The following is a 24,571-nucleotide window of genomic DNA, read 5'->3' on the forward strand; positions in this document are numbered from 1 at the left end:
TATCATATTCACTTTCTACTGTATGTAGATTTAGTATACCTGGTATTAAATTGAGAAAATAAAATACCCAGTGCACGCAAACTTACCAGATTACTAATCACTCTGTTGTTATTTTCCAGATGAAGAAGAGTTCAGGCTAGAAGGACTTACCCCAGGTCATACCAGTACAAACAAATCCAAACAGACTGCTTGAGGGAAACCTGCGCCCCCCACCCTGTAAGAAGACCCCATGCCCTGCAGCCCATCTCCGCAAACCCCGCCTCGAACCCAGACTCAACTCAAAGCCCAGATCTGTGCCCCTATTTAACTTTAATAAAAAGTCTTTTTAAAAAAAGTAATAAAAAGTCTTCTGAAGTCAATTTGTCATCATTTACAATACCACTAGTGGCCACATATCTTTCACTTTACTGATACCCATTTTAAGACCATGTGCTTTATACACTGCTTGGTCAGGATAAGCAACTAAAATTTAAGCTTTTTTTGGCGGTCCTTGGCCAAGAAAAGCTGCGATATATTCCAGACCTTCTGTCGTCAGTCTGAAGGTCTGGCTACACAAGACTAATCCCGTCCTGGAACCTGAGCCGTAGAACATCTAAGACCCGGAGTCGACGCATGGAGATTTATCCAGCTGCAGCCCCGCAGCGCCCACCCACGTTCCAGGACGCACAATCAAGAACACATGTTTCAGGTCGGAAGTGAAAGCAAACCATATATGGTTTAGAGCGGGTCTTTTTAGAGTCATGCAAAGGGAACTCACACTGCAGCAAATCGCTAGGGGAAACGCCTCAGTGTGACTGATGACTGAAACACTGTATAATCACGACAATCGCATTGCCCGGCGTCAGCCATGGCGTCATCCTCTAGCGCAACCAGGAAGTATAAAAGGGGCGCCTAGAGAACATGTCATCCTCTTTTCATCTTCAGGGACTGTTTCAAGAGTTACGAAATTATGGCTGGAAACAAGTGCTTTAGCAAGTGTGCCGAACCCGTGTTAGAGGTTTCTCACACCTGGTGACACTCACAACCTACGTGTGCTTGTCTGGGTGAAGAGCACGCACACTCGGTCCTTGAGGGGGTGGAGTGCACAAATTGTAGAAAATATAGAAAAATCGCAGAATGCTCCATTCTTGTCGGTCTCTCTTCTCGAGGGAAGAGGGACAGTCATCTTTGCCCCACGGTTCGGGTCCTGCTCACGCAGAGGCCCGACCCTGCTGCAGGTAGAGGTAAATAAGGTGTCAATCTCTTAAATGGCAGAGAGTTTTTTGGCCCTTCGCCTCTCGGGCTCTGATCTGGATTTATCTAGCATAGTTGTTTTTCCTCACAAATAGGAACCTAGTTTAAGACCACTTGGGTGTGAGTATGGCAGGCCTCTTCTGCTTAGGGTCTCCCTGCTGAGGCCTCGCTCCCCATAGCCCTGTGGAGGCACTATACGTCTATAAATTCTAGACAGTGATCAGATCACCTCCCTTTAGGATGGCATCATGTGGTAAGGCCCTACTAGAGCCTCCGTGAGGCTGTTTTTCCAAGAAACGTAGATAGTACTTCCCTAGTTAGCAGGGTATTTCTATAGAGTGCTCCATCTCATGGATTGCCACCTAGTAAGCCTAGTACTCCCCTGGTTCGTTATGCAGAGTACTTAGCCTCTGTTTGAGTTTTTAGCAGGCCCTCACAAAGTTTGGGTCTCTATACTCCCAGTAGGCAGGTGTGTTAAGGTGACAGGCTTCCAGTTTTAGCCTCCCTCATATGGCCAGGCCACCCTAAATGCAGACTCCAGTACTCCCCTTCAGCCCAGGGTCGTTATCCTGAGTACGTCTCTAGCGGCCATATTTTTGAGCAAATAAGGATGTTGCAGGCTTCCTCTCATTTGAGAGTTATGTTGAGGCCTCCGTCCTCAGAGTTCCATGCAGATAGATCTGGTCTCTGCATAGGGAAGAGGCCTCTCTCTTTATTCAGAGAGTTGTGTTTAGGCCCTTTGCTTCTTCAGCTCTCTGTTGTGCATAGCTAGACCTTAGCTGGTTCTTACAAGGTATGATAGGCCTCCTCTCCCTTAAGAGAGTCATCCTGCTGAGGCCTCCACGCAAACAGCCTTCCAGATAGAGCTCGAGAAGTGGTCCCTTCCCCTCTGAGGATGGGGTTTTCAGGCCCCTCGCTCCCTGAACTCTAGTGGTAGTCGGGCTTGATGTCCTTACTATATGTGTCCGGTCTCCTCTCCTTCAAGAGTCATCCTGCATATACAGCTTGGTATCATTCCTCATATCATGAGTAGCTCTCAGACCCTTCACTCCCTGAGCTCTGTGTTGATGTTTTGGAAACCGCAGTATCCAGTAGATCTCTGGAGTGAGTCTGGCAGGCCCTTCTTCCTTTAGAGTCATCCTGTTGAGGCCACCAGGCGAGCAGCCTGTCAGGTAGAGATGGAGGAGCGGTCTCTCGCTCTAAATGAGAGCAGTTAGGCCCCCTCGTGATAGGTGAGCTAGCTGTCCTCTAGCATGTGTCAGGCCTACTCTCCTTCGAGAGTCATCCTGATGAGGCCTCCATGCAAACAGCTTTGCAGGTAGTATTACAGAAAAAGGGCTCTCTCAATAACGGAGAGTTGTTCTTAGGCCCTTCACTGCCTGAGCTCTGCACTATACATTTTTTCACAATATGAAAAAAAGTTCGTGTTGTATGTGTATATATATACAGTGTACAGTGTATAATATATATATATATATATATATATATAATATATTACACACACACAAAAAAATATCATAGTTAATTGTAACACTTGACAATAAGGTTAACTTAACATTAGTTAATGCTAACATGAACTAACAATGAGCAATACATTTTACAATATTTATTAATCTTTTTTAATATTTGTAGTGACACATAAAAACAATCCAAACACCGCTTATAGGAACTGAGTGCAGGAATAACTTCTGTGACACGCTTATGCTTAAACCGTGCATGTTATTTTATTTTGTACAGGTTGCACGGTCAACAAAATATGTGTTCCAGCACTCACTCCCATTCTTCCGAACACACACACACACACACACACACACACACACTCACACATACACACACACACACACACACACACACACACACACACACACACACACACACACACACAGGTGTTTTAACCCCACTTAATTAATGACACTCCCATTATCATTTGGTCACATGACTTTCCCATTACATGGCTCCTACAATCTTAAATTAATAAAAATCCAGCTGTTCATTGTTTGTTCATGTTAGTTCATGGTGCATTAACTAATGTTAACAAATAGGCATTCAACTTTTGATTTCCATATTGGTAAAAATTGAAATTAACATTAACAAAATGCAGTTAATTCTTAGTTCATGTTAAACAAAGCAGTTAATTAATGAAACCTTATTGTAAATTGTTACCATTAAAACAAAATTAAAGTTGCTTCATCGCAATTAGCACATTTATAACACCCAATCGGGGCTGACGCTGAAGCATACGTGTCAGTCCATCTCAGAGCCAAGAACGGACCTGGACCTGATAAATCTGTGGTCCGCAGATCCAGTTCCCATCCAAGTCCTGATTGCCTAACCCGTCCCCCACAACTAATCCTAAACCTACCAACACTAGGAGGGGAATAATTTGGCAGGGGGTCAGAATTCGGCACAACACCGGAAATAATCTTCTTCAGCCTGTATCCCTGCTTCATCACTTCCGTGGCCCGAATAAAATTGAATTGAATAAAATCCTCTGTCAAATGTAAAATTTGTTAAGACAAAATTTCAAGTTCAGATGGAGATTGATGTGTCTTTAGGGAAGTATGAACATCAAAGCATGCAGTTTAAAAGTGTGTCCTATATTAGATGAGCTCAATGCCACATGTTTGTGGTTTCTGTTCTTGCACTTCCTCTGTATTCTCAGTTCTTACACCTTGTCTCAGGCGTTTAAAGACAGTCTGAGCTGAATATAGAAGTGCATTAATGTGTACTTTGTCTAACAAAAATGTCACATCGATGCTTGATGGTCGCCATCGTTGTGTTCATCATAACAGAAGCTATTTCAGGTAAGTGAAGTTTATAACGTTTTATTGAAGATGGCGCAGCATCTCTTTTTTTCCTGTAAGTGAGGTGTTGTGTGCGCTGTGTGTGAACATGATGCTTATTGTCAGCCTGATGTCATGAAATACGTCTCTATAGCACGCATTGTGTTTATCGTGCAATTTATAGGCCTACGCTTAAATTAGTTTTTACGTGTATACGACACACAGTTTTGCGTGCATATAATACGCACTTCATTACGTGTAATAACTAATTACACAACACTAATCATACCCAAACGTATAACACGCACAAACCTCACACCACTTATCCTGCCAAGGGGTTTACAGTGCGTATCATATGCACGTAAAAACTAATTTTCGCATATAAATTGCACGATTAACACAATCTAATGAGAACGGGTTGTTATTGTAGTTCTGGACTAAATGTGAGCATGCATTTTCTCATCTCACATGTACAAAACAAATTCACTATTCCTCAAAATGAATAAAAATAGTGAAATGCAAATGCGACATTGTAACGCATTGCTTTTAAAAGTTAATTTCCCCAACGCTGTAGTTTTAAATTATATTATAGTATTTTAACCTAATTTTCAAATATTAAATGACTGTAGTGGAGGACAGAGTCTGTCTTGTTGAATGTTGACTAACATACTCTCTCATATTTTGATTATTAGGTAAAGAGAAGAAGGCAGCGGGTGATGAAGTTTCTTTTGGTCCAGATAAACCTCTTCCTGCTGGAGTCACCAGCATCACATGGAAACACATAAACAATGGTGTAACTATTAAGGTGATTGAATGGGAAGACGGAGAAACTACAAGCCCGAATCCGAGATTCACAGGCATCACGACTCTTGATACAAAGACCGGACAAATCACTATTACTAATCTAACAGTCGAACATACTGGACTTTATACCATTGACATCAGCGGTAAAGAGCAGGAACAAAGATTCAGATTGACTGTTATGGGTGAGTGGATGCTGATTAGTAGCCCATGTTTAACAGCAGCCTTAAACATGTTATTACATGTTTGATAGTTAATGCATAAATTAAAGTTTAGGGGTAAACTAAATAAATAAGGCTCCTTAAGAATAAATAAGAAGTAATCTAAATTTGAATTAAACATATGATTTAATACTGCCATAATGTAAACTGTAATATCATAATCTGCCATCTACAGCTTTGTGACAAATAATTGGAATGGCACATGATTATTTACCCATTAATTACACAGATCCCTAACCAAATGATGAAAATAGACTAATAACTACCAATAATAAATATAATTTGATCTAAACCGTTTTCTGATTTTTATAGTTCATTTAGGCCTATGTTAAGTAATAGCTACTTTTCTTCCCAAAAATACAGTATGTAGGGTTTGTTTCTGGTGGGACACTCATTAGTGGCGCACTCGGTGCTCGCTCTGAACATTAGTTGTGTTCCTGCTGGTATTTTAATCTCATAAATGTTGACTGCTTATGTAAACATGTTTGCATGTATGTTGTATTTGGGTGTTTTAAGAAATTTCTGTACAGTAATTAACTGTATTTTTAGTTGTTTAAATGTGGTCAACGGATATATCGCCCGATATTTGGCATTTTTAAAATATCGGCATCGGCCAATCAGGTTTTCTGATTGGTTCATGTTTAGTTCATATCTTCACTATTCATGAGTTCAGGTTGAAGTAATTCATTCAGGTTTTAGTACATGATTATTCATGCCCTGTTATTGTAAAGTGTTCCAAAAATTGTATTGTATAAATTTTAAAGGGGCTATGTGTAGCTTTTTACTTAAAAAATCTTTAAGATAGAGTTTTCATTTGTACATTCATGAGCCAACCATAATGTAATAGAAAGAATGACACCTTAATGTCCACCACGGTTGCCTCTATCAGCCTGTAGGCTCAATTGTGTGGGTGAATTGGCGCGAAAATTCACAAAATGTGACATCATGCGCGTTCTCGTCTACTTGGTCTTACATCCGTACGGCAGCCATTAGTAAGCAGCAGCAATCGCTAGCAGTAACGTTAGTGTTTCAAATGGACTTTGCGGACGGAAAGAAGCGACCAGCCTCCAGCACAATCTAGACATCCATGGAAACTCCTCGTAAAAAAAAAAAAAAAATTCTTAGAGGGAGCACCGGTCAGCGCTGGGTAAAAAAAACAGACCCCGAGCTAGCTTTCTTTTTACTGCAAAGGTAAGACATAGTTACAACTCTCTGGTTGCTGTGGTCGTGCTCATACGAGCGTGCGCACCGAGAACGAGCATAAGACTGGCTGCAGTTTCTCTAACGGCCACTGGTGTCAGTAACGGTTAGAAATTTCAGAACTTATGCAATGCTCCTTTAATGTATGTCATTTACCAATAACTGTTATTACACTAACAAAATCTACCACACTATCATCATGTGTTTTGAACAGCAGTGTACTTTGACATACAGTACAGTAATCAGTGCCTCCAGTTTTTCGCGATTCTGCGATCGCTGAATACAACGCAAAATCAACAAAATGTCGCATTTTTTTGCGATCCTGCATAATTCCTAATTTAACCGCAAAATAATCACAAAAATTCAAAAAAAGTCCTCACAAAACATTAAATTATAATCACCCAATTGAAATATCTCTAGTTGATTAAAGTTTCAATGCATTTTTACGTGGGTACAGATGTTGCGCACGCGTGATGTCTGTGTGCGGTCTGTCAGAAACATGGCGAAAGAAAATGCGTCTCTCCTGCCCTCTCACATAAGCGCCCAGGTTTTCATTGGGCAGTATGGCAAACTTATTAACGCGTTTAACATGATTGAATGACATAACAAAAAATATGATATGCTCGATGGTAGGCTACTAAAAATAATTATTAAAAGCGCAGTATACCGTGAAAGAGAACTAATTTCAGCCAGTCGAGTGACAGTCTGTCTCTGACTGCAAGTGTGTGTGTGTGTGTGTGTGTGTGTGTGTGTGTGTGTGTGTGTGTGTGTGTGTGTGTGTGTGTGTGTGTGTGTGTGTGTGTGTGTGTGTGTGTGTGTGTGTGTGTGTGTGTGTGTGTGTGACTGACTGACTGAATGACTGACTGTCACCGCCTGTTGGCCTAGTAAGAATATTGAATTCTCTTTATAGCGCTTGAACAAATACGCATAGCTACAATTACTTCAAAATATTCATCTTGGCAAGTATTTACGTAAAACAATCAGTAATAACTGATTGGGACGTTTGTCATTACTGTAGTAGGTCTTAAAGTGACAGTAACCTAATTTACTTGCTGTTGTTAATGTTAATCAAGCAACAACAAAAGGCTACAGCACAATTTTAAAAAAAATAATTTGATTAGACCAAATAAACAAGCTTTATGCATTTTGTTTGTGATTTGTGTCATGTATGACTATTGTGCATCTGACATAATACTATTATGGTAAATGTGATGTCCTAATTATAAAATATAAAAATCGCAAAATTTTTCACAAATTTCTGGAAATTACCACCACAAAATTGGATCATTTTGATCGCAAAAATCACATAAAAAAATCGTGAAATCCTGGAGGGACTGAGTAATCATTACCATTTTGGCAGTACTATGGTACATTTATGGTATCAGATTATGATACCATGGTGCTTTGTAAGTACTTTTAAGAATACCGTGATACATGTCCAAAAGCATGGTAGTACAATGTTTTTTTTATTTTATTTTTTATACGTTATGGTTCGTATTAAAATTATAGTAAATATGCCATCTGATACCAACAGTGTAAATGTTTTCATTGTTTATTTCTTTCACAGAGCCGGTCCCCAAACCTGTGATTAAAATAGAGAAGAGTACTGATAACTCTGATGTTGTTTATTTAATATGTGAGTACAGTGAAACAATCATCTGGAAGAATTCTGCTGGAGAAACACTGACGGGTTTAATACACCTTACGAAAGGAGAGTCCATTACTGTCAAAAACGAAAGAAATCCAGAAATCTTCTACACCTGTACACTCCAGAACACAGTGAGTGAGGAGACCAGTGATCCGGTCTATGAGAGAGATCTGTTTAAAGGTGAGAGAGCGAGTCTGATTATTTTTTAAATGCTTAGGTGGCGCTGAGATGTTCCTTCTGTTCAGAAATTGTATGTACACTCAACCCGTGTTTGGACACCCACGTCGTACTTAAAGGAGTGGTGAAACACGATTTCACTTTTCTAACTTTAGCTAGTGTGAAATGTTGCTGTTTGAGCATAAACAACATCTGCAAAGTTACAATGCTCAAAGTTCAAAGCAAAGGGAGATATTTGCTTTTAAAGAAAAGGACTACAACAAACGGCTGGTAGGGACTACACGACATTCCTCCGGGTTAGTGACATCAGCAACCCTAAAATCTACATAAACCCCGCCCCCGGGACACGCAGTCCATATCGAGAAGAGGAAAAGTTGTTGTATAAGAGTGTATTTGTGAGTCAGCTCAAACTTTAGCATCCTTCTTTTCACATGCAATAAAAAGTAACTGTGTGCATCTCACAACAGTTCCTATACGAGCCCATTATAGATTATCATGACAGAATATGCTAATTAAAGATAGTTAACTCCACATCAGCAACATAAATTCATCAACTAACCATTCAGAGACGTCCTGTTGCATTCTACATGTTGTCAACTCTTCTTGAGTCTCTCCATCTTTTTCTGACTCTGTTTTAACATTAAAGGCAGAACAGTTTCTGTCATTTTAGTGTGTCTGATCGCAGCTGCTAACACACAAGAGCTCTTGAAGCCCCGCCCTCTGAGGCAGCTCATTTACATTTAAAGGGCCAGGCACAAAACAGTGCGTTTTTGCTAACCCTCAAAAAGTGACTATATATATATATATATATATATATATATATATATATACTATATTTACCACCCCTTTAAAAAAATATTTGAATGTGATTGCATTAGAATTGGATAATAAATTATCAAAGCAAGTGTCATCTATTAGAAGAGAGAACGACAGCACAAGCACACTCTACCAGACAAACATTTCACAAAATGAAGTTTGTGCGGTTTCTGTTTTCGAGCTTCCTCTATATTATCTGTTCTTACACTGTTCTTACACTGCATATATCACAGTTTATTTAGTAAATATTTAATTATGATCATTTAAATGTATTTCCCAAGGTTGAATTTGTTTTATAAGCTTAATATATATATATTTTTGCATTAGGTTTAAACAGGGAGTTTGTCATTTGGATTTCCATTGTTGTGATCTGCTTGGTTTTTATCCTCCTTTTCCTGTTTATACCACCTTTATATGGTAAGAATATTGTGTTTAATCTTTTAAAACATTTGAAACATATATCTGTGCTTATCATTCGCTTAACTCAAAACAAACATTCGAACCACTGAGTAATTTGCCAATTGCAACCTGTTTTACTTCCATAAAACGACATATTTCTGTGCAAAATCAGATACTCAGAAAGAAAGAAAATTGTTTTATTAATTGATTTTATTGGATTGTTTAACCCTCAGAAAAAAATCTAATGGAATCAATTTTGCTAAACCGATTCATGAAATGCTGTAAAATACTTAAATCAGGCTACAAGTTAACATTAAAGAAAAGGAAGATGAAAGATTGTGAAGATAAACATTTTTAGAATAGCATGCACTCACTTATTAATAGTTCACTAGGAATGTGTATTAATAGAGTAAATAGGCTTGATTATGGTTTCATATTGACTGTATTTGACTGATCGTTTCGCTTTTGTTCTTTAAGATTCTTGTGCTGCTGACTGTGAGAGACAAAAGACTTCCAGAGTAAGTTTACTTCTTAATTCCTTGTGGAAAATCATTAATATGTGCAATATTACAAATCAAATGTATCTAATCAACCTGAACTGTTTTAAAATATACATTAAAAATTATAATTGTTCCCCTTAGAAATGACATTCATGAGTGAATGACTGATGCTCATCATAAACCTCATGACTCTTCCAATGCAAAGCCACATGTGGATGTTCTCGACACATTTGCCTGGTCATCGCTTTACTAAACCATCTGCTCTTAGACGTCTGTGCTTCATAACTTCATAACTTTGACTCTTGCTCTTTGACCTTTCTGTATGCTAGGCTGCACTGACACTGATGGAAATACATCCTCAGGTTATGAATATATTAATCTGCTGTAACGTATGCAAATATTATATTGTTTTCAAATTGACAAGATAAGAAGCTCTTTACAAAACTTTCTGCTTAGTTTTTATCTTTTGGCTTGGAGAATAGGGGAGGCATTTTGCAAAATTTAGATACCAAGGTAATGAGTATGAATCTAAACAATGAATGTTTTTGTTGTTTTTGTATATTACATGTATGGATGAGCTGTATGTACATGTATCTCAGTGTTTGTATGTGTTTCTCCTGTTTTAATGGTCCATTTTCCCATCATGAGGACATGCATTCCGCTAACAGGTTCTCATGGCTGCCATTTTATTCACTTTGTGGATTTTTTACCTGTTGCGATTGGCTGGTGACGGGAGAGAAGTAGTATAAAGCTTCAACGGTCACTAAGAAGAGGAGAAAATGACTGAAATCAATGTGCCGTCTGGAGAGAATGTGACGTTTTGATTTGCTGTGTGCCAAAGTTTCATTTTAATATATTATAGTCTGTAAGCAATTATCTTTCTTTAATTAGGTGGATAGTTTAATTACATTTTTCTCCTGGTTTTGGACTAATAAAGGATATTTCATGTTGATTTTGATTTTTTTTTTCGATTTTTTTTTCTGGTTCAGCTAAAATAGAAACATTTATCTTTTATTTTATCTTTTAAGTTCTTATTTCTCATTCCTGAAGAGTTGTCAATGTAATGGACAGCTGGAGACGACTTTCCTCCTTTTCTTACTCCAAACCTAGTTTACCTTCATTGTCATAAATAATAGTCTATATTTTCAATTTATACCCTCTCTCCCTCACTTGCTGTTTCTGCGGTTCTTTAGGTTCTTTTCGCATTGATCTTTGATTCATTTCAAAGATAAATGCGAATTGATGATGATTGAGGAATAAATGATTGACGTGGATTGTCACCTCGCTGGCGGGGAAGGAGCCTGAGCTTGTGCAGGAGGTAGAGAGGCACCAACTAGAGATAGTCGAGATCACCTCCACGCACAGCTTGGGCTCTGGAACCACACTCCTTGAGAGAGGCTGGACTCTCTTTCACTCTGGAGTTACCCATGGTGAGAGGCTGGTGTGGGTTTGCTTATAGCCCCTCAGCTCAGCCGCCACGTGTCGGAGTTCACCCCGGTAAACGAGAGGGTCACTTCCTTGTGCCTTCGGGTCAGGGATAGGTCTTTCACTGTCGTGTGTGCCTACGGGCCGAACGGCAGTGCAGAGTACCCGGCCCTCTTGGAGTCTCTGGGAGGGGTGCTGGAAAGTGCGCCAACTGGGGACTCTTCAACACCCACGTGGGCGGCGACAGTGACACCTGGAGGGGAGTGATTGTGAGGAACGGCCCCCTTGATCTGAACCCGAGCGGTGTTCTGTTATTGGACTTCTATGCTAGTCACAGCTTGTCCATAACGAACACCATGTTCAAGCATAAGGGTGTCCATCAGTACACGTGGCACCAGGACACCCTAGACCGGAGATCGATGATCGACTTTGTGGTCGTTTCATCCGAACTCCAGCCTTATGTCTTGAACACTCGGGTAAAGAGAGGAGCGGAGCTGTCAACTGATCACCACCTCGGCAGACCCAAACATAGTGTGAGGTTCTGTTGGGAACGTTTGGCCAGGTCCCCTGTCAGAGAGAACTTCAACTCCCACCTCCGGCGGATCTTCGACTGGATCCAGAGGGAATCTGGAGATATTTACTCCGAGTGGGCCATGTTCTCCACCTCCATTGTCGATGTGGCCGCGCAGAGCTGTACCTGTTGAGGCGGCAATCCCCGAACCCGGTGGTGGACAGCGGAAGTAAGGGATGCCGTCAAGCTGAAGAAGGAGTCCTATCAGGCCTGGCTGGCTTGTGGGACATCTGAGGCAGCTGACGAGTACAGGCAGGCCAAGCGGACTGCTGCCCGGATAGTTGTGGAGGCAAAAAATTGGGCCTGGGAGGAGTTCGGTGAGGCCATGGAGAAGGACTATCGGTTGGCTTCAAAGAGATTCTGGCAAACCATCCAGCGACTTAGGAGAGGAAAGCAGTGCCCTACCAACACTGTTTACAGTGTTTACTGTTGACCTCAACCGGTGGAAGGAATACTTCAAGGATCTCCTCAATCCCACCGACACGTCTTCCATTGAGGAAGCAGAGGCTGAGGGCTCAGAGGTGGACTCGTCCCTCATCCAAGCTGAAGTCACTGAGGTGGTTAAAAAGCTCCTCGGTGGCAAGGCACCGGGGATGGATGAGATCCGCACTGAGTATCTCAAGTCTCTGGATGTTGTGGGGCTCTCTTGGCTGACACGCCTCTGCAGCATCGCGTGGTGGTCATGGACAGTACCTCTGGACTGGCAGACTGGGGTGGTGGCCCTTCTTTTCAAGAAGAGGGACCCGAGGGTGTGTTCCAACTACAGGGGGATCACACTTCTCAGCCTCCCCGGGAAAGTCTATGCCAGGGTACTGGAGAGGAGAATTCGGCCGATAGTGGAACCTCGGAATCAGGGGGAATTGTGCGTTTTTTATCCCGGCCGTGGAACACTGGACCAGCTCTATACCCTCTCCAGGGTGCTGGAGGGTTCATGGGAGTTTGCCCAACCAGTCCACATGTGGATTTTGGGAAGGCATTCAACTGGGGCCCTTTGCGGCATCCTGTTGAGGGTGCTCTGGGATTATGGGGTACGAGGCCCTCTGCTAAGGACTGTCCGGTCCCTGTACGACCGGAGCAGGAGCTTGGTTCGCATTGCCGGCAGTAAGTCAGACTTGTTCCCGGTGCATGTTGGACTCCGGCAGGGCTGCCCTTTGTCACCGGTTCTGTTCATAATTTTTATGGAAAGAATTTCTAGGCGCAGCCAGGGGCCGGAAAGTGTCCTGTTTGGGGACCACATGATTTCATCTCTGCTTTTTGATGTTCGTCTCTGCAGAGTGATGATGTTGTCATGTTGGCCACATCAGACCAGGACCTTAAAAATGCACTGGGACCAGCCGAGTGTAAAGCAGCTGGGATGAGAATCAGCACCTCCAAGTTCGAGGCCATTGTTCTCAGTCCGAAAAGGGTGGCTTGCCCGCATCAGATTGGTCTCAAGTGAAGGAGTTTAAGTATCTTGGGGTCTTGTTCACGAGTGAGGGAAGGATGGAACTGGAGATTGACAGATGGATCGTTTGGAGATTGACAGATGGATCAGAGTAGAGCCGCTGCTCCTCCACATTGAGTGGGGCTAGCTGATGTGGTTTGGGGATCTGTTCTAGATGCCTCCTGGACGCCTTCCCGGGAAGGTGTTCCGGGCACGTCCCACCGGGAGGAGACCCCGAGGAAGACCTAGGACACGCTGGAGGGATTATGTCTCCCGGCTGGCCTGGGAACGCCTCGGTATTCCCCCGGAAGAGCTAGAGGAAGTGTCTAGGGAGAGGGAAGTCTGGGCATCTCTGCTTAGACAGCTGCCCCCGTGACCCAGCCCCGGACAAGCGGAAGAAGATGGATGGAATCAATATAATTAGTAGTAAATTAAAAATTTTCAACACTAATACAAAAAAGAAAGAATAATGCATTGACTCGGTTGGGTATACATGGGCGTAATTTCCTATGGGGACAGGGGGACATGTGCCCCACACTTTTCAAAATCCCGTTTGTGTCCCCCCAACTTTCAAATTCGTTTGTTATGATTTTTCATTGCCACGGAGGAGTAGGACCGAGTCTGGGTAAAATAGTGCAGGTTAGTGAAAAAAATAGTGCTGTTCTAATGAGCAGGTATTGCGGTTGCGGCACAGTCAGCGATGAAATGCCAGAAACAACAACAGGTGACTTTGATGTCATCATGGATGAAAAGAAAGAAAGGAGATGAGAGTTGGTTGATTCAGTAAATTAGCTCAGGTCAGGATAATCATATTTTCTGTCTACACCTGTTGATGTTAGCTTTCCGTTGACTGAGCTAACGTTAACAAACACTACTGCTAGCTAACTTCAGACTGTTAGCTAAATATTTAATGTAGAACATTCTGTGTAGCTTACTAAAAAAACATTCTGTGTAGACCTACCATGAAAACGAGTCCACTTTAAACCACAGCATGTTCTGTCAGCAATGTATGACAAGTAGTGCTGTCAACGTTAACGCATGTGAATAATTTTTGTCCAGCTTTAATGTGTTAAAATATTTAACATTTAATATTTAACATATTTAATATTTAATGAACGCAGCATCCGTTTTTTCTGTCATCCTTTAACTAGGGTTATATGATCACGCTCATTACGAAAATGCTTTTAAATCATTCAAAAGAGAGCGCGCTGTCAGTGAATGTTCTCCTGACACACACGACTCACAGAAAGACGCGTCAGTATCGCACAGACAGCGCGCCAGTTTTGAGTTCTCTTTTGCGCTTTAACGAACAATAACACACACATTTATGCCAAAATGTCTGTTTTGTCGAGTATCCCCACAAGAACAGTCTTAAATGAGTTAAATAAAATCTTAAATGAAAGTAAATAGTAGTGAGAGAATGAGATGCCTGAGATCCTGTCAGCAGTGGAAGATCTTAAAGTGACAGCAGCCACTAATTCTCTCCGTCAGTAAAGTCAACCAAAGAACAAAGGGGAACAGAGAAAATTACTCACTGCTCTTGACTAAAGAACGCTTGTAGCTTTAATAAGGATTAATCTATATTTAATTTATAATTTATGCAGTGCGGACTGTTTCATAACCTTATTCAATTTCGGTATATTTCATACCTGTTAGACAGGAAAGGCACGTCTAAATATGACATTTATTATGGGTTTATGTGAGGATTGTTTTAAGTTCACTTTGGGGGAAAATAATTTTCATTGAGACATCAGCTATATTAATATCAGTGATACTGGCTGTTTTATGAATACTTTATTCATAAAAATATGCCATTATACAATTATTTAAAGTATACTGTCTTTATGTTGTTTCTAAATTACAATGGAAATCAAGTATCAAATTATTTACATTTTATTTACACATAAAACATTAATGGCTTAAATTTTTGACTTTATAAAATTATTCTCTCAAGTCTTGGCGATCGACCCCTATTAAACAAAAAAGAAAGTAAGATATCTTTTTCTTATACATAGTTTAGTAGCCTACTATTCTTTTTGGCAGAATTTATAATCAAATTTTTTCCTGTATTATCACCATAGTCCTTAAATGTATGTAAATGGGATTCAAATCGAAAACATTTACCCCCATTTTGTGTCCCTGACCTGAATTTGAAATTCTGAATTCCTTCTTCATCTTGAAAACTTGAATCTGTATTTTTTTAAACTGTATATTTGCAGTCTAAGAATTCAGAACAAAAAAACAGCTGAAAAAACATGTCTAATAAATTCAGCCATGAATACATTTCAATTTGTTAAATTTCAAATGTTCAATATTTGTTTAAAGAAAACAAATTCAGAACTACTTATTTAAAATTCCACATAATATTCAATTTTGTTAGATTACACTTGTCAGTAATTCAAATTTACACAATTCAAATTCAAATTATAAGCTCCATATTGATCTGATCAAAATCCATGTGAAAACAGCTTATATTCAGCAAAAGAAAATGAAGCCCCGCCCATCACTTCTGCTTCTGAAACTGCGGCTCTGCTGATACTAGTGGATTTCCTCCAGTTGATTGTGAAAAAGGTTCTGGAACATTTGCTGTGTTCAGAAGAGCAATGAACTGCAAATACAATCTCTTATTGTTATTCCTCTGTGGCTTCGCTGCACTCTCTGGTAGGTTCTGACTTCATTTTGTATAGAAATATTAATAGACTGAAGGGAAGAAGCCGTTTTTCATATTTTGTAAACATATATTTTGTAGTAGAGATCAAAAGTTGCGATCAAAAGATATTAAGAATAGCAATCCATATTAACTTTTCTTTTCATGCATACTGCATTATTTTATACCAACTCAATATTATAAATCATATTATAACATCTAAATTGTCAGAAATAATATAGTTACGGTCATTTTTAAGTGTCAGATCAAGAAAAATATGTCCTTAAAGCAACACATGCACTTTTATAGTGACCACTTGAACAAATGTAATTATACTGTAATTGTTGGACACTTTTCAATATGACGTTTAGACACAAACTGCTGCAATGAGTGTTTGTTCATGTCGGCTTTTAATAGAAGACACTCACAGAAAGTCGACATTTAGATATCTAGTCAAATGATAGTGTTACAATAAAGGTTCCCTTTCAGTCGATAACGTCGGACGTAGTCGACGCGACTGAAATGGGATCACGCTAGGGAGCCTATCATCTTCGAGTACTATTGAACGAGCCAATGTAATTGGCGTGCGTGATTCGCATCACACACTCCGCCCCCGCGGCGCGGGTATAAATACGGAAGTGGATGCACGCACTAGTTGCCTTTCGCTTCGGAGCCGATCGTTTGATGTCTCTGAGAGTGCTGTTGTCTACAACGAGCGAGTGTGTCGGTGTTCTTCAGGAAGACTCTCCCAGTGCTGGTGTTCTACAGCGCGAGTGCAGCGGTGATCGCGAGCTTTGAGCTCTCAACTGCTGTTTTAACAGCAACAAATTTCTAAATGTTTGTGTGTGTTGATGGCTGGTTAGAGGGCGGAAAAGTGAGTGCTTCACTGTTTCAGTTCTCTGTTCAGTGTTGCCGCGGTCATTTCCCTGTGTGCTCCGGCACTGGTGACGGTCCTATTTTCTGAAAGAGCAACACGGGTGCGTTTGCGTCTTTTTCAAGATGTCATTCCGCCCGTGCGTTTCTGGGTGCGGTCGTTCCCTGTCTCTCTCTGATGGTCACAACTGTTGTGTCACGTGTTTGGCTTACAGCACGCTGAGACAGCTTTTGTGGACAGCTCATGTTTTCACTGTGGGAACATGACTGTCGCAGTGTTGAGGGCGAGACTCGCCTTCGTTCGCGGAGAGCGAGTCCCCATTACCATGCCCCACCCTCGGGTGCTGTGTGGGATGGGTGACCGGAGGATAGTGTTGGATGTCCCGCCCGGTAACCATTCCCTGTGGGCTCCTCACTCCTCCCTTCCACTGCAACCACTGGAGCCTCCTGTGTTGTCTGCTGGTCCATCTGTAATGGGTGGGCCAGCGGTTTCACTCGGGGCTCCCCTGGAGGACAGGACGCCGATTGCAGCATCAGAGGGTGAGCTGACTTCTGGAGATGATGACTCGGCTGCATTGTCTCCCTCCGGGAGTTCAATGTTGCCCGAGCCGGATCCAGAATTATCAGCTATGCTGAAACGGGCCGCCGAGGCTGCCGGGCTCGAGTGGAACCTCCACCGTGTCCCGTTCAGTCTCGGTTGGAATCTGGAGTTTGGTATCTTGGGGCGGGCCGCGCTGGTTCTCAGCTCGCCGCCCCAGTGCCTTTCTTTCCCGAAATGCATGGAGAGCTTATCAGGTGGTGAACAGCATCTTTCTCTGCCAGAAACTGCCTGAATAGCTTTTCCCCCTCATTACCCTTGATGGAGGAACGGTGAAGGGTTGCGAGGTGTCCCTCCATTGGAGCGGTCTGTCGACACAGGTGCACCTGTGTCCGGCGGCCGCTGCCTTTTGGGGGGATCCTCGTCTCCCCCCTAAGGCCTGTGAGTTTCGTCCGTTCCGACGGGCAGAGCTTACAAAGCCTGTGGGCAAGCCCCTTCCTCTTGCGTGCCATGGCGTTGCTGCAGGCTAGGGCACCCATGGCATGCACGAGGGTAATCCAGACCGTGCGCTCATAGGTGAGCACCGCACTGCATCCGACCTCACCCTCCGGGGTACGGGTGTCGTAGCGTGCGTGAGCGGTCTGGCGATGTCCACCTTGGTGGTCCAGTAGCGCCTTCGTTGGCTCAGCCTGGTTGGTATGGCGGATGCGGACAAGGTTCGGTTCCTGGTCTCCCCAATTTCCCAGGTTGGGCTGGTCGGCGACGCGGTGGAGAACTGCATCAAACAGTTCTCTGCCGCTCAAGCGCAGACGGAGGTCATCCGGCACATCCTGCCCCGGTGGCCAGCTGCTGCCTCCACCCGCCGCCGGTGGCAGCTCCTCCGCCTGCTCGTCGCCGTGGGCGTTCTCCGGCCGCCGCTCCTGCTGGCCCTCCGCAGCAGCCTCCACCCAGGCCTCAGCAGGGAGCCGGCCGCAGTAGAGACGCCCAGCCCGCTCCAGGCGCTGCCAAGCCAGGTGGCAAGCGACAGCGAAAGCATTCCGGAGCGGGCCGCCCAGGAATGGATGAGATGCTCTTGGAGTGGCACGATCACTCCCTCCCCCCGGGTGAGGGCCGGGTGGAGCCTTTGTTTGTGTGTGTGTCTGTTCCGCCGCTGGCTCCCTAAAAAAAAAAAAAAAAAAAAAGCGGAGCAAGCGGTACCCACACTTCAAAGAGAGAGCAATTTCATCTGTTCCTGGGTCCCAAGAGGGCCAGTCTGGCGGGTGTGACCCTGTATAGCCTTACACCCCTCAGCTCCCCCTTGGTCGCCAGCAGGCAGCTTGGTGCGTTCGAGGACCCGGTCATCCGCCTTCTCACGCGCCCCCTGCCGCTTGTGGAGACAGGTAAGTGTTGCACAGCACACTAACACCACTCTCTCTACTTTGCTGCCCCACCTCAGGCTCGGCTACCCCGCTCAAGTCAGTGATAGTCATCACATTAGGTGTTGAGCAGACGTGCTCCTGAAAATTCAGTGATATTCATCACACCGAGTGTTGAGCAGTGCTCCTGACTTGTGCGTGCTTATCTTATCCTGCTGGCGAAGGATTTGATATAGCCGCTCCTCCAGCCGGTACGAAGGCCAGTTGTAAACTCGTTCTTCGTGCTACTAGGTGGTGGGTCGTGACCATCTTGGCCCAAGATTGGTCTGCAGCTTTGACCTGAAAGACATGTGCTTCAGATCTCTACCTCCCGCACCGCAGGCCATCCTGTGTGTTGCGTCTAAGGGTGGAGTATCAGTACAGTGTCCTTCCCCTCGAGTGCTCCAGAGCCCGTTGGGTCTTCAGGTCAACTGGAAGAGAGTAATCTCGCCCACGGGCTGAGTATCTCTTTTCTAGTTTTGGAGAGGTACTCGGTCCAACATGTCTCTCCAATGAGAATGTGTTCAGCTGGTGTTGAAGTGAGAAAGGGTCCCACTGAAAGAACTTTCAGAGGCTCCTGGGGTATATGGTAGTCGCAGCCTTTGGCTCCCTCCATATGTGACCGCTTCAGCGCTAGCTTCACGATCGAGTCCCGAGGTGACCGTGGCAGAGCAGCTCACCCTGTGTGACTATAGTTCATCCCGGTCTGCTGCCAAACCCTCTTCAACAGAGCGGCCATGTACAAAGGGCGTGTTTTAACGGGGGCCTGGGCGACCCCCGACTACACGGGCATTCGTGCCTCGAGTTGTTAGACATTGCGACCGTTGCGCAAGCTTCCCTTGCATGTCACAAACTCACCCGTCACCTCCTCCTTGGAGTCAGACGCTTCTGAGGGCGCCTCATTCCACTCCTCCTGCTTACTCAATCGTGCCGCCATCGAGCCTCACGACAGTTATAGCCAGGGCAAGTGGAGACTCCATCCCCTGGGTCCGGCTGGGTCATGACCATTCCGGGGCCGCTCAGTTGCCCCCCCGGTTTTATTTTTCCGCCAGTGTTTGGGTAAACCGAGCGGACTACCCTTGGACAAACACTGGGACTCAGCGGCCCCAGGGGCCCGCAGAAATGCGTTTAACCCCAGTGAGCCTTCTAAAAGTGACTGCGACTCATGGTCGCCTTGCGCCTGCAAGTCAGTGAAATCATCACTCTTCATGTTGAGCAGATTTGCTCCTGAAACTCAGTGAAGTTCATCGCACTCTGGTGTTGAGCAGCAATGCTCCTGTAGCTCAGTGAGTCCATCACAGGTAGCTCAGTGAATTCATCACACGCAGTGCTGAGCAGAAATGCTCCTGGTACTCAGTGAAGTTCCTCGCACTCAAGTGTTGAGCAGAAATGCTCCTGAAGCTCAGTGAGTTTATCACACTCAGGTGTTGAGCAGTAATGCTCCTGAAGCTCAGTGAACTTGTCACACTCAAGTGCTGAGCAGAAATGCTCCTGTCGCTCAGTGAGGTTCTTCGTACTCAAGTGTTGAGCAGAAATGCTCCTGAAGCTCGGTGAGTTTATCACACTCAGGTGTTGAGCAGGAATGCTCCTGAAGCTCAGTGAACTTGTCACACCCAAGTGCTGAGCAGAAAATGCTCCTGAAGCCCAGTGATCTTCACATGTTGTGTTGAGCAATGCTCCTGTCTTTTGCGCCCGTCACTTGCACCTACGTGCCATGTCAGGAGAGGAACAGGTCTTCATAGTTGCCCCTCATTGGCCCAACTAGACCTCGTTCCCTTCAACAGCCTTCCTGACTTCCCCTGGATTCGGGGACGGGGCACGATGGCACACGCGTTCTTCCCCCGGAGATTCCGGGCGGTCTTACATCCGAACGCGGAGGTTCAGGTGGCTATCACAAGAACATGTGTTAGTTACCATCACTTCTGCGAGCACCCCCTAGAATTGGGTAGCGTGCTTACGCCTTTAGAAGTGGAACCTAGTCGTTGAGTGCGTCTTCTCCCCTGAGGAGATCCTGAAAGCTTTCGATCACTTCAGTGCTCTCTTTCCTGCAAAATGGGTTGCAGTAGGCTGTTTTCCTAAATCACCCTCAAAATGATGTTGCCTCGGTGTTTAAACGACGCTCATCGTGTTGCAGAAGTAGGCAGAAGCACGTTCTGATCGTCAGGTTCCTGAGGAGCAAGGTCTTGTAAATCCTTGTGTCCCTCTTTATCCTCTTGGGCCTTGTCCCTGGTGCGACTGCACTGCAGAGACCGCCCCTGAGCCACTGCAGGTAGTGAGTTAAAAATTCTGTTATATCAGTTCTCCTGCTCGCGTGGTCTCTACTAGAGGGTAGGGACTTGCTCGCTTTCGGTCAACGTATTGTGCCTGGAGTCTGGGCCGGCTAACTCTCACAAGCTGAGACCCCGGCTCGGATTGTGCCCAAGGTTCCTACCTCTCCCGTAATAGGAGCAGGTGGTGAGCCTGCAAGCGCTGCCCTGGAGGAGGCAGATCCAGCCCTGGCTTCTCTGTCCGATTCGCTTGGACGTGTACAGAATGCAAGTCATAGACCTCAGACCAGCTCTTCAAATATCTGTTGGAATTCAGCAGAGAGGGAAGGCTGTTTCCATGCAAAGTTGCACTTAGTGCTTGCCTTCATTTCGGCAAAGATCCGAGATGCAACATGTCCACTTAGGGTTGAGCTCCTCTATGATGAGTGTAAAGTGCTCCGCCTGGGCGTTGACGATATACTTTGCTAAACAGATTCTAGAGTTGGGGGCTGGACGACACCTAGTTGAACCGCTGCTTCCCGTGGGCTCCCTTCTCATGAAGCCAGTTTCACCGTGAGCCCGGTTCAAGTGTCGGCTTGCTGCGCCATTCCCCTCCTATGGACTGGATACGTGCGCCTTTCTACTCCAGTTGAGTTCCCTTAAAGTTGAACCCTGTTGAGTTCCTCCACACCCCTCCGACGTCGGACGTGCGGAACGTCTGGTGTTAGGCCTACCACTCGTAAGCAGTGTGGAACCTGTGTTAGGCTGGGTCCATATGTTGCGGTCCCTTCGGTGACCCCATATGTGTATTCTTCCACGATACGGCTCCCTGCGGTGAGCCCGTGTCTTCCCTCGGCAGAGTCTCTCTGCCGTCACTGTCCGGTGTGTCTCCCCCCGTCTTAGGCTGGAGCCACCCCAGTGACATTCCATATGTTAGACTGCCCGGTTTCCGCCCAGTTCATATGTGTATTCTCCACATTTCCTCCCTCTGGTTGGATGTGGCTTCCGCAGCGTCCCTTCCTTCCAACGTACGGGGAACGCTTTCCCAGTGGTCCTGTAGGAACAGCAGTGACTTCCCTGGCCTAAGCCCTGTCCTTCCCCGCCTTAAGTTTGCGGGGGCATCAGGAGGCTTTGGTTTAGGCACTGGAAGGTGGCAGCGTTAGTGGCGTGTTCAATGGTTGATCCCATTTCAGTCGCGTCGACTACGTCCGACGTTATCGACTGAAAGGGAACGTCCTGGTTGCGTATGCAACCCACCGTTCCCTGAAGGAGGGAACGGAGGACGTAGTCCCCTTGCCACTACCGCTGGACCACCGCTGACCCCGGGTTACTCTCGGCTCCTCAGCGAAAAGCAACTAGTGCGTGCATCCACTTCCGTATTTATACCCGCGCCGCGGGGGCGGAGTGTGTGATGCGAATCACGCACGCCAATTACATTGGCTCGTTCAATAGTACTCGAAGATGATAGGCTCCCTAGCGTGATCCCATTTCAGTCGCGTCGACTACGTCCTCCGTTCCCTCCTTCAGGGAACGGTGGGTTGCATACGCAACCAGGACGTTCTTTATTGGCATTTATGTTTCTGTGAAGATCATTTAAACATCGATGGAATCTTTCCATTTCACAAAAAGTTATTTGAAGTGGAAAAAGGTTCTTTAGATTATTAAAATGTTCTTCGAAATAAGAAAGAAATGGTTATTTTTAGAGCTTTTGACTGAAAAGTTCTTTGGGGAACCAACATGTTTTTTCTATCGCTGCTGAAACTCACTTTATTTTCATAGTTCAGCACATAGTCAGTATTTCAGGAGCTATTTTGAGTCTTGTTTTATCAAGCACTGATTGGTTGGTTTCAAACATCTAGTTCAAAACAGTATTACATTTTAATATTTTTTTGTGAAGTTTCAGTATCATATTATTTTTGCTAAAATTCTGTAGGATAAACAGAGGAACACAAGAGAAACACTATAAATAACGAAGGCAGATTTGAACTCAGAACAGTTTCTTTAAAGATATATAAATGTCAGGTCAGGACATATGTGTTGTAATTTTACACAGCTTTAACTTCCGTTGGTCATTACAATGGTTTGGTATTTCAAACCTTTTACCTTTCAGCTGTTTTTAGAATAATTTTACTGTTTAAGTTCTGATTTAAAAGGCACTTGCGCAAATCCCCATTTGTTACAACTTACCCCGTACAGTGTGATGAAAGATCCTGTTGTTGTTATAGGAGTCAGTGTGTGTTAAATTAACTTTTTTATGTCGGGAATATAATATTGAACTGTGTTGTCTAAAGTTAGTGTCTGAAGCGAAATTGACTTTTAAAAAGAAACCCACCCTGAGAATTATTCATTCTCTATTTTTCCTCATAGTGAACCACACATGAGCAGTTGAACCGTTTTGAGTTTTATTAAATACTAATATGATTTTATTTATTATAGTCTCAACAGAGACATGTGGAAAAGATCTACTAGTGGGAACGTCCTGCATCATTAAGCTGACAACAACAAACAATGAGAAACCACCTGAGATAAGATGGGTCCATGACAGAAACGGCTACATTCTTCGCTGGAAAGGTGGGACTATCAGAGATAAATCTGAAGGTGTATCTATGGAAGAAGATGGATCATTGAGATTTTCAAGTGTTAGTCTGAATGACACGGGCAAATATACATTCACCGCATCTAATGATGAAGGTACAGAGATTGTTAAAGGAGAAGTGGAAATTAAAGTATATGGTAAGATGACAAATATTTCTACATTTCCAACACAATAATAATAACAAAATCAGACTGTATATTTCTATAGTAGTTACAGTAGTAGTAAATAACCACCATGTTTCTGAAACAGAAAAGGCCCCTAAACCTACTGTAAAGTTCAGATGCACAGATGATGGGAATGCGACTCTCTCCTGTGACATCGGAAAAAGAGAAGATCTGACTCTATCCTGGTATAAAGAAGACATAGTTATCCAGAATTACAAAAACCCTCAGGTGTTCTTGTCATCTACTCAAGTACAGGAGAATAAACCGTACTCATGCGAGGCACACAATCCTGTCAGCAAACACATAAGTGAGAGTATTACAGTATCATGTAAGTATTTCTTATTTCACATGCTTTTTATTCTTGAAATTGTTAAAAATGCTCTTGTGTTGTCTGTAAGGGAACATATATACTGTAAATCTAGAACTTTAAAGGTTTTAACAGACCTGACCTTAAATATTGATATAAAGCATAAGATTCCTGTTTTTGCTGCTGACGTAATCGTGAATCTATGGAAATCTAACAACAATATTTTTCAATTCAATAATTTCAATTATTTTTTATTGACTCTGCAAAATGGTGTTAAACTGTGAACTTACTGAAGATAAGTCAAAAGTTTAGACACACTTATGTATTCATAGTAAAAAAATATTGCAATTACAGTAGTTATCATAACTTAAAATTTATCATTGAAATAATGGGAAAAAAAGCTGAATATAACTTAAAATTACGACACTACAAACACTTAAAATTGAAACAATTAAATATTTTATTTACAGACTTCTTTATGTACTGAAATGTACATGTTTGTTACCAATATGTAACTATGAGGTACTATTTTGCACTCTTTAGGCAAGGTCTTTTGAAAGGGTACTGCCCTAGTGACAGCTTGTGAACCTTTTTTCTGAGAGTGTATGT

At 43.5% G+C, this 24,571-nt stretch overlaps 1 protein-coding gene across 3 annotated transcripts in view; it reads left to right on the top strand.

Moving 5' to 3' along the window:
- LOC143714310 (T-lymphocyte surface antigen Ly-9-like) overlaps positions 1 to 24,571 on the top strand; it is a 122,208-nt gene that overhangs the window by 70,290 nt on the left and 27,347 nt on the right. The window contains exons 5-8 of one of the 3 annotated variants that reach the window (XM_077205461.1): positions 7,806 to 8,066; positions 9,207 to 9,296; positions 9,756 to 9,796; positions 9,920 to 10,053. In XM_077205461.1, the coding sequence (XP_077061576.1) occupies positions 7,806 to 8,066; positions 9,207 to 9,296; positions 9,756 to 9,796; positions 9,920 to 9,925 (398 nt within the window). In that variant the 3' untranslated portion in view covers positions 9,926 to 10,053. Of the gene's footprint in view, positions 1 to 7,805; positions 8,067 to 9,206; positions 9,297 to 9,755; positions 9,797 to 9,919; positions 10,054 to 15,695; positions 15,859 to 23,331; positions 23,629 to 23,740; positions 23,984 to 24,571 lie in introns of those variants that run through there. The other 2 variants (XM_077205462.1, XM_077205460.1) reach the window with 2 other exon arrangements.

Source organism: Siphateles boraxobius, unplaced genomic scaffold (assembly GCF_051911475.1).
Source record: "Siphateles boraxobius isolate OS27281-9 unplaced genomic scaffold, OSU_SipBor_1 53, whole genome shotgun sequence".
Classification (NCBI taxonomy): domain Eukaryota; kingdom Metazoa; phylum Chordata; class Actinopteri; order Cypriniformes; family Leuciscidae; genus Siphateles; species Siphateles boraxobius.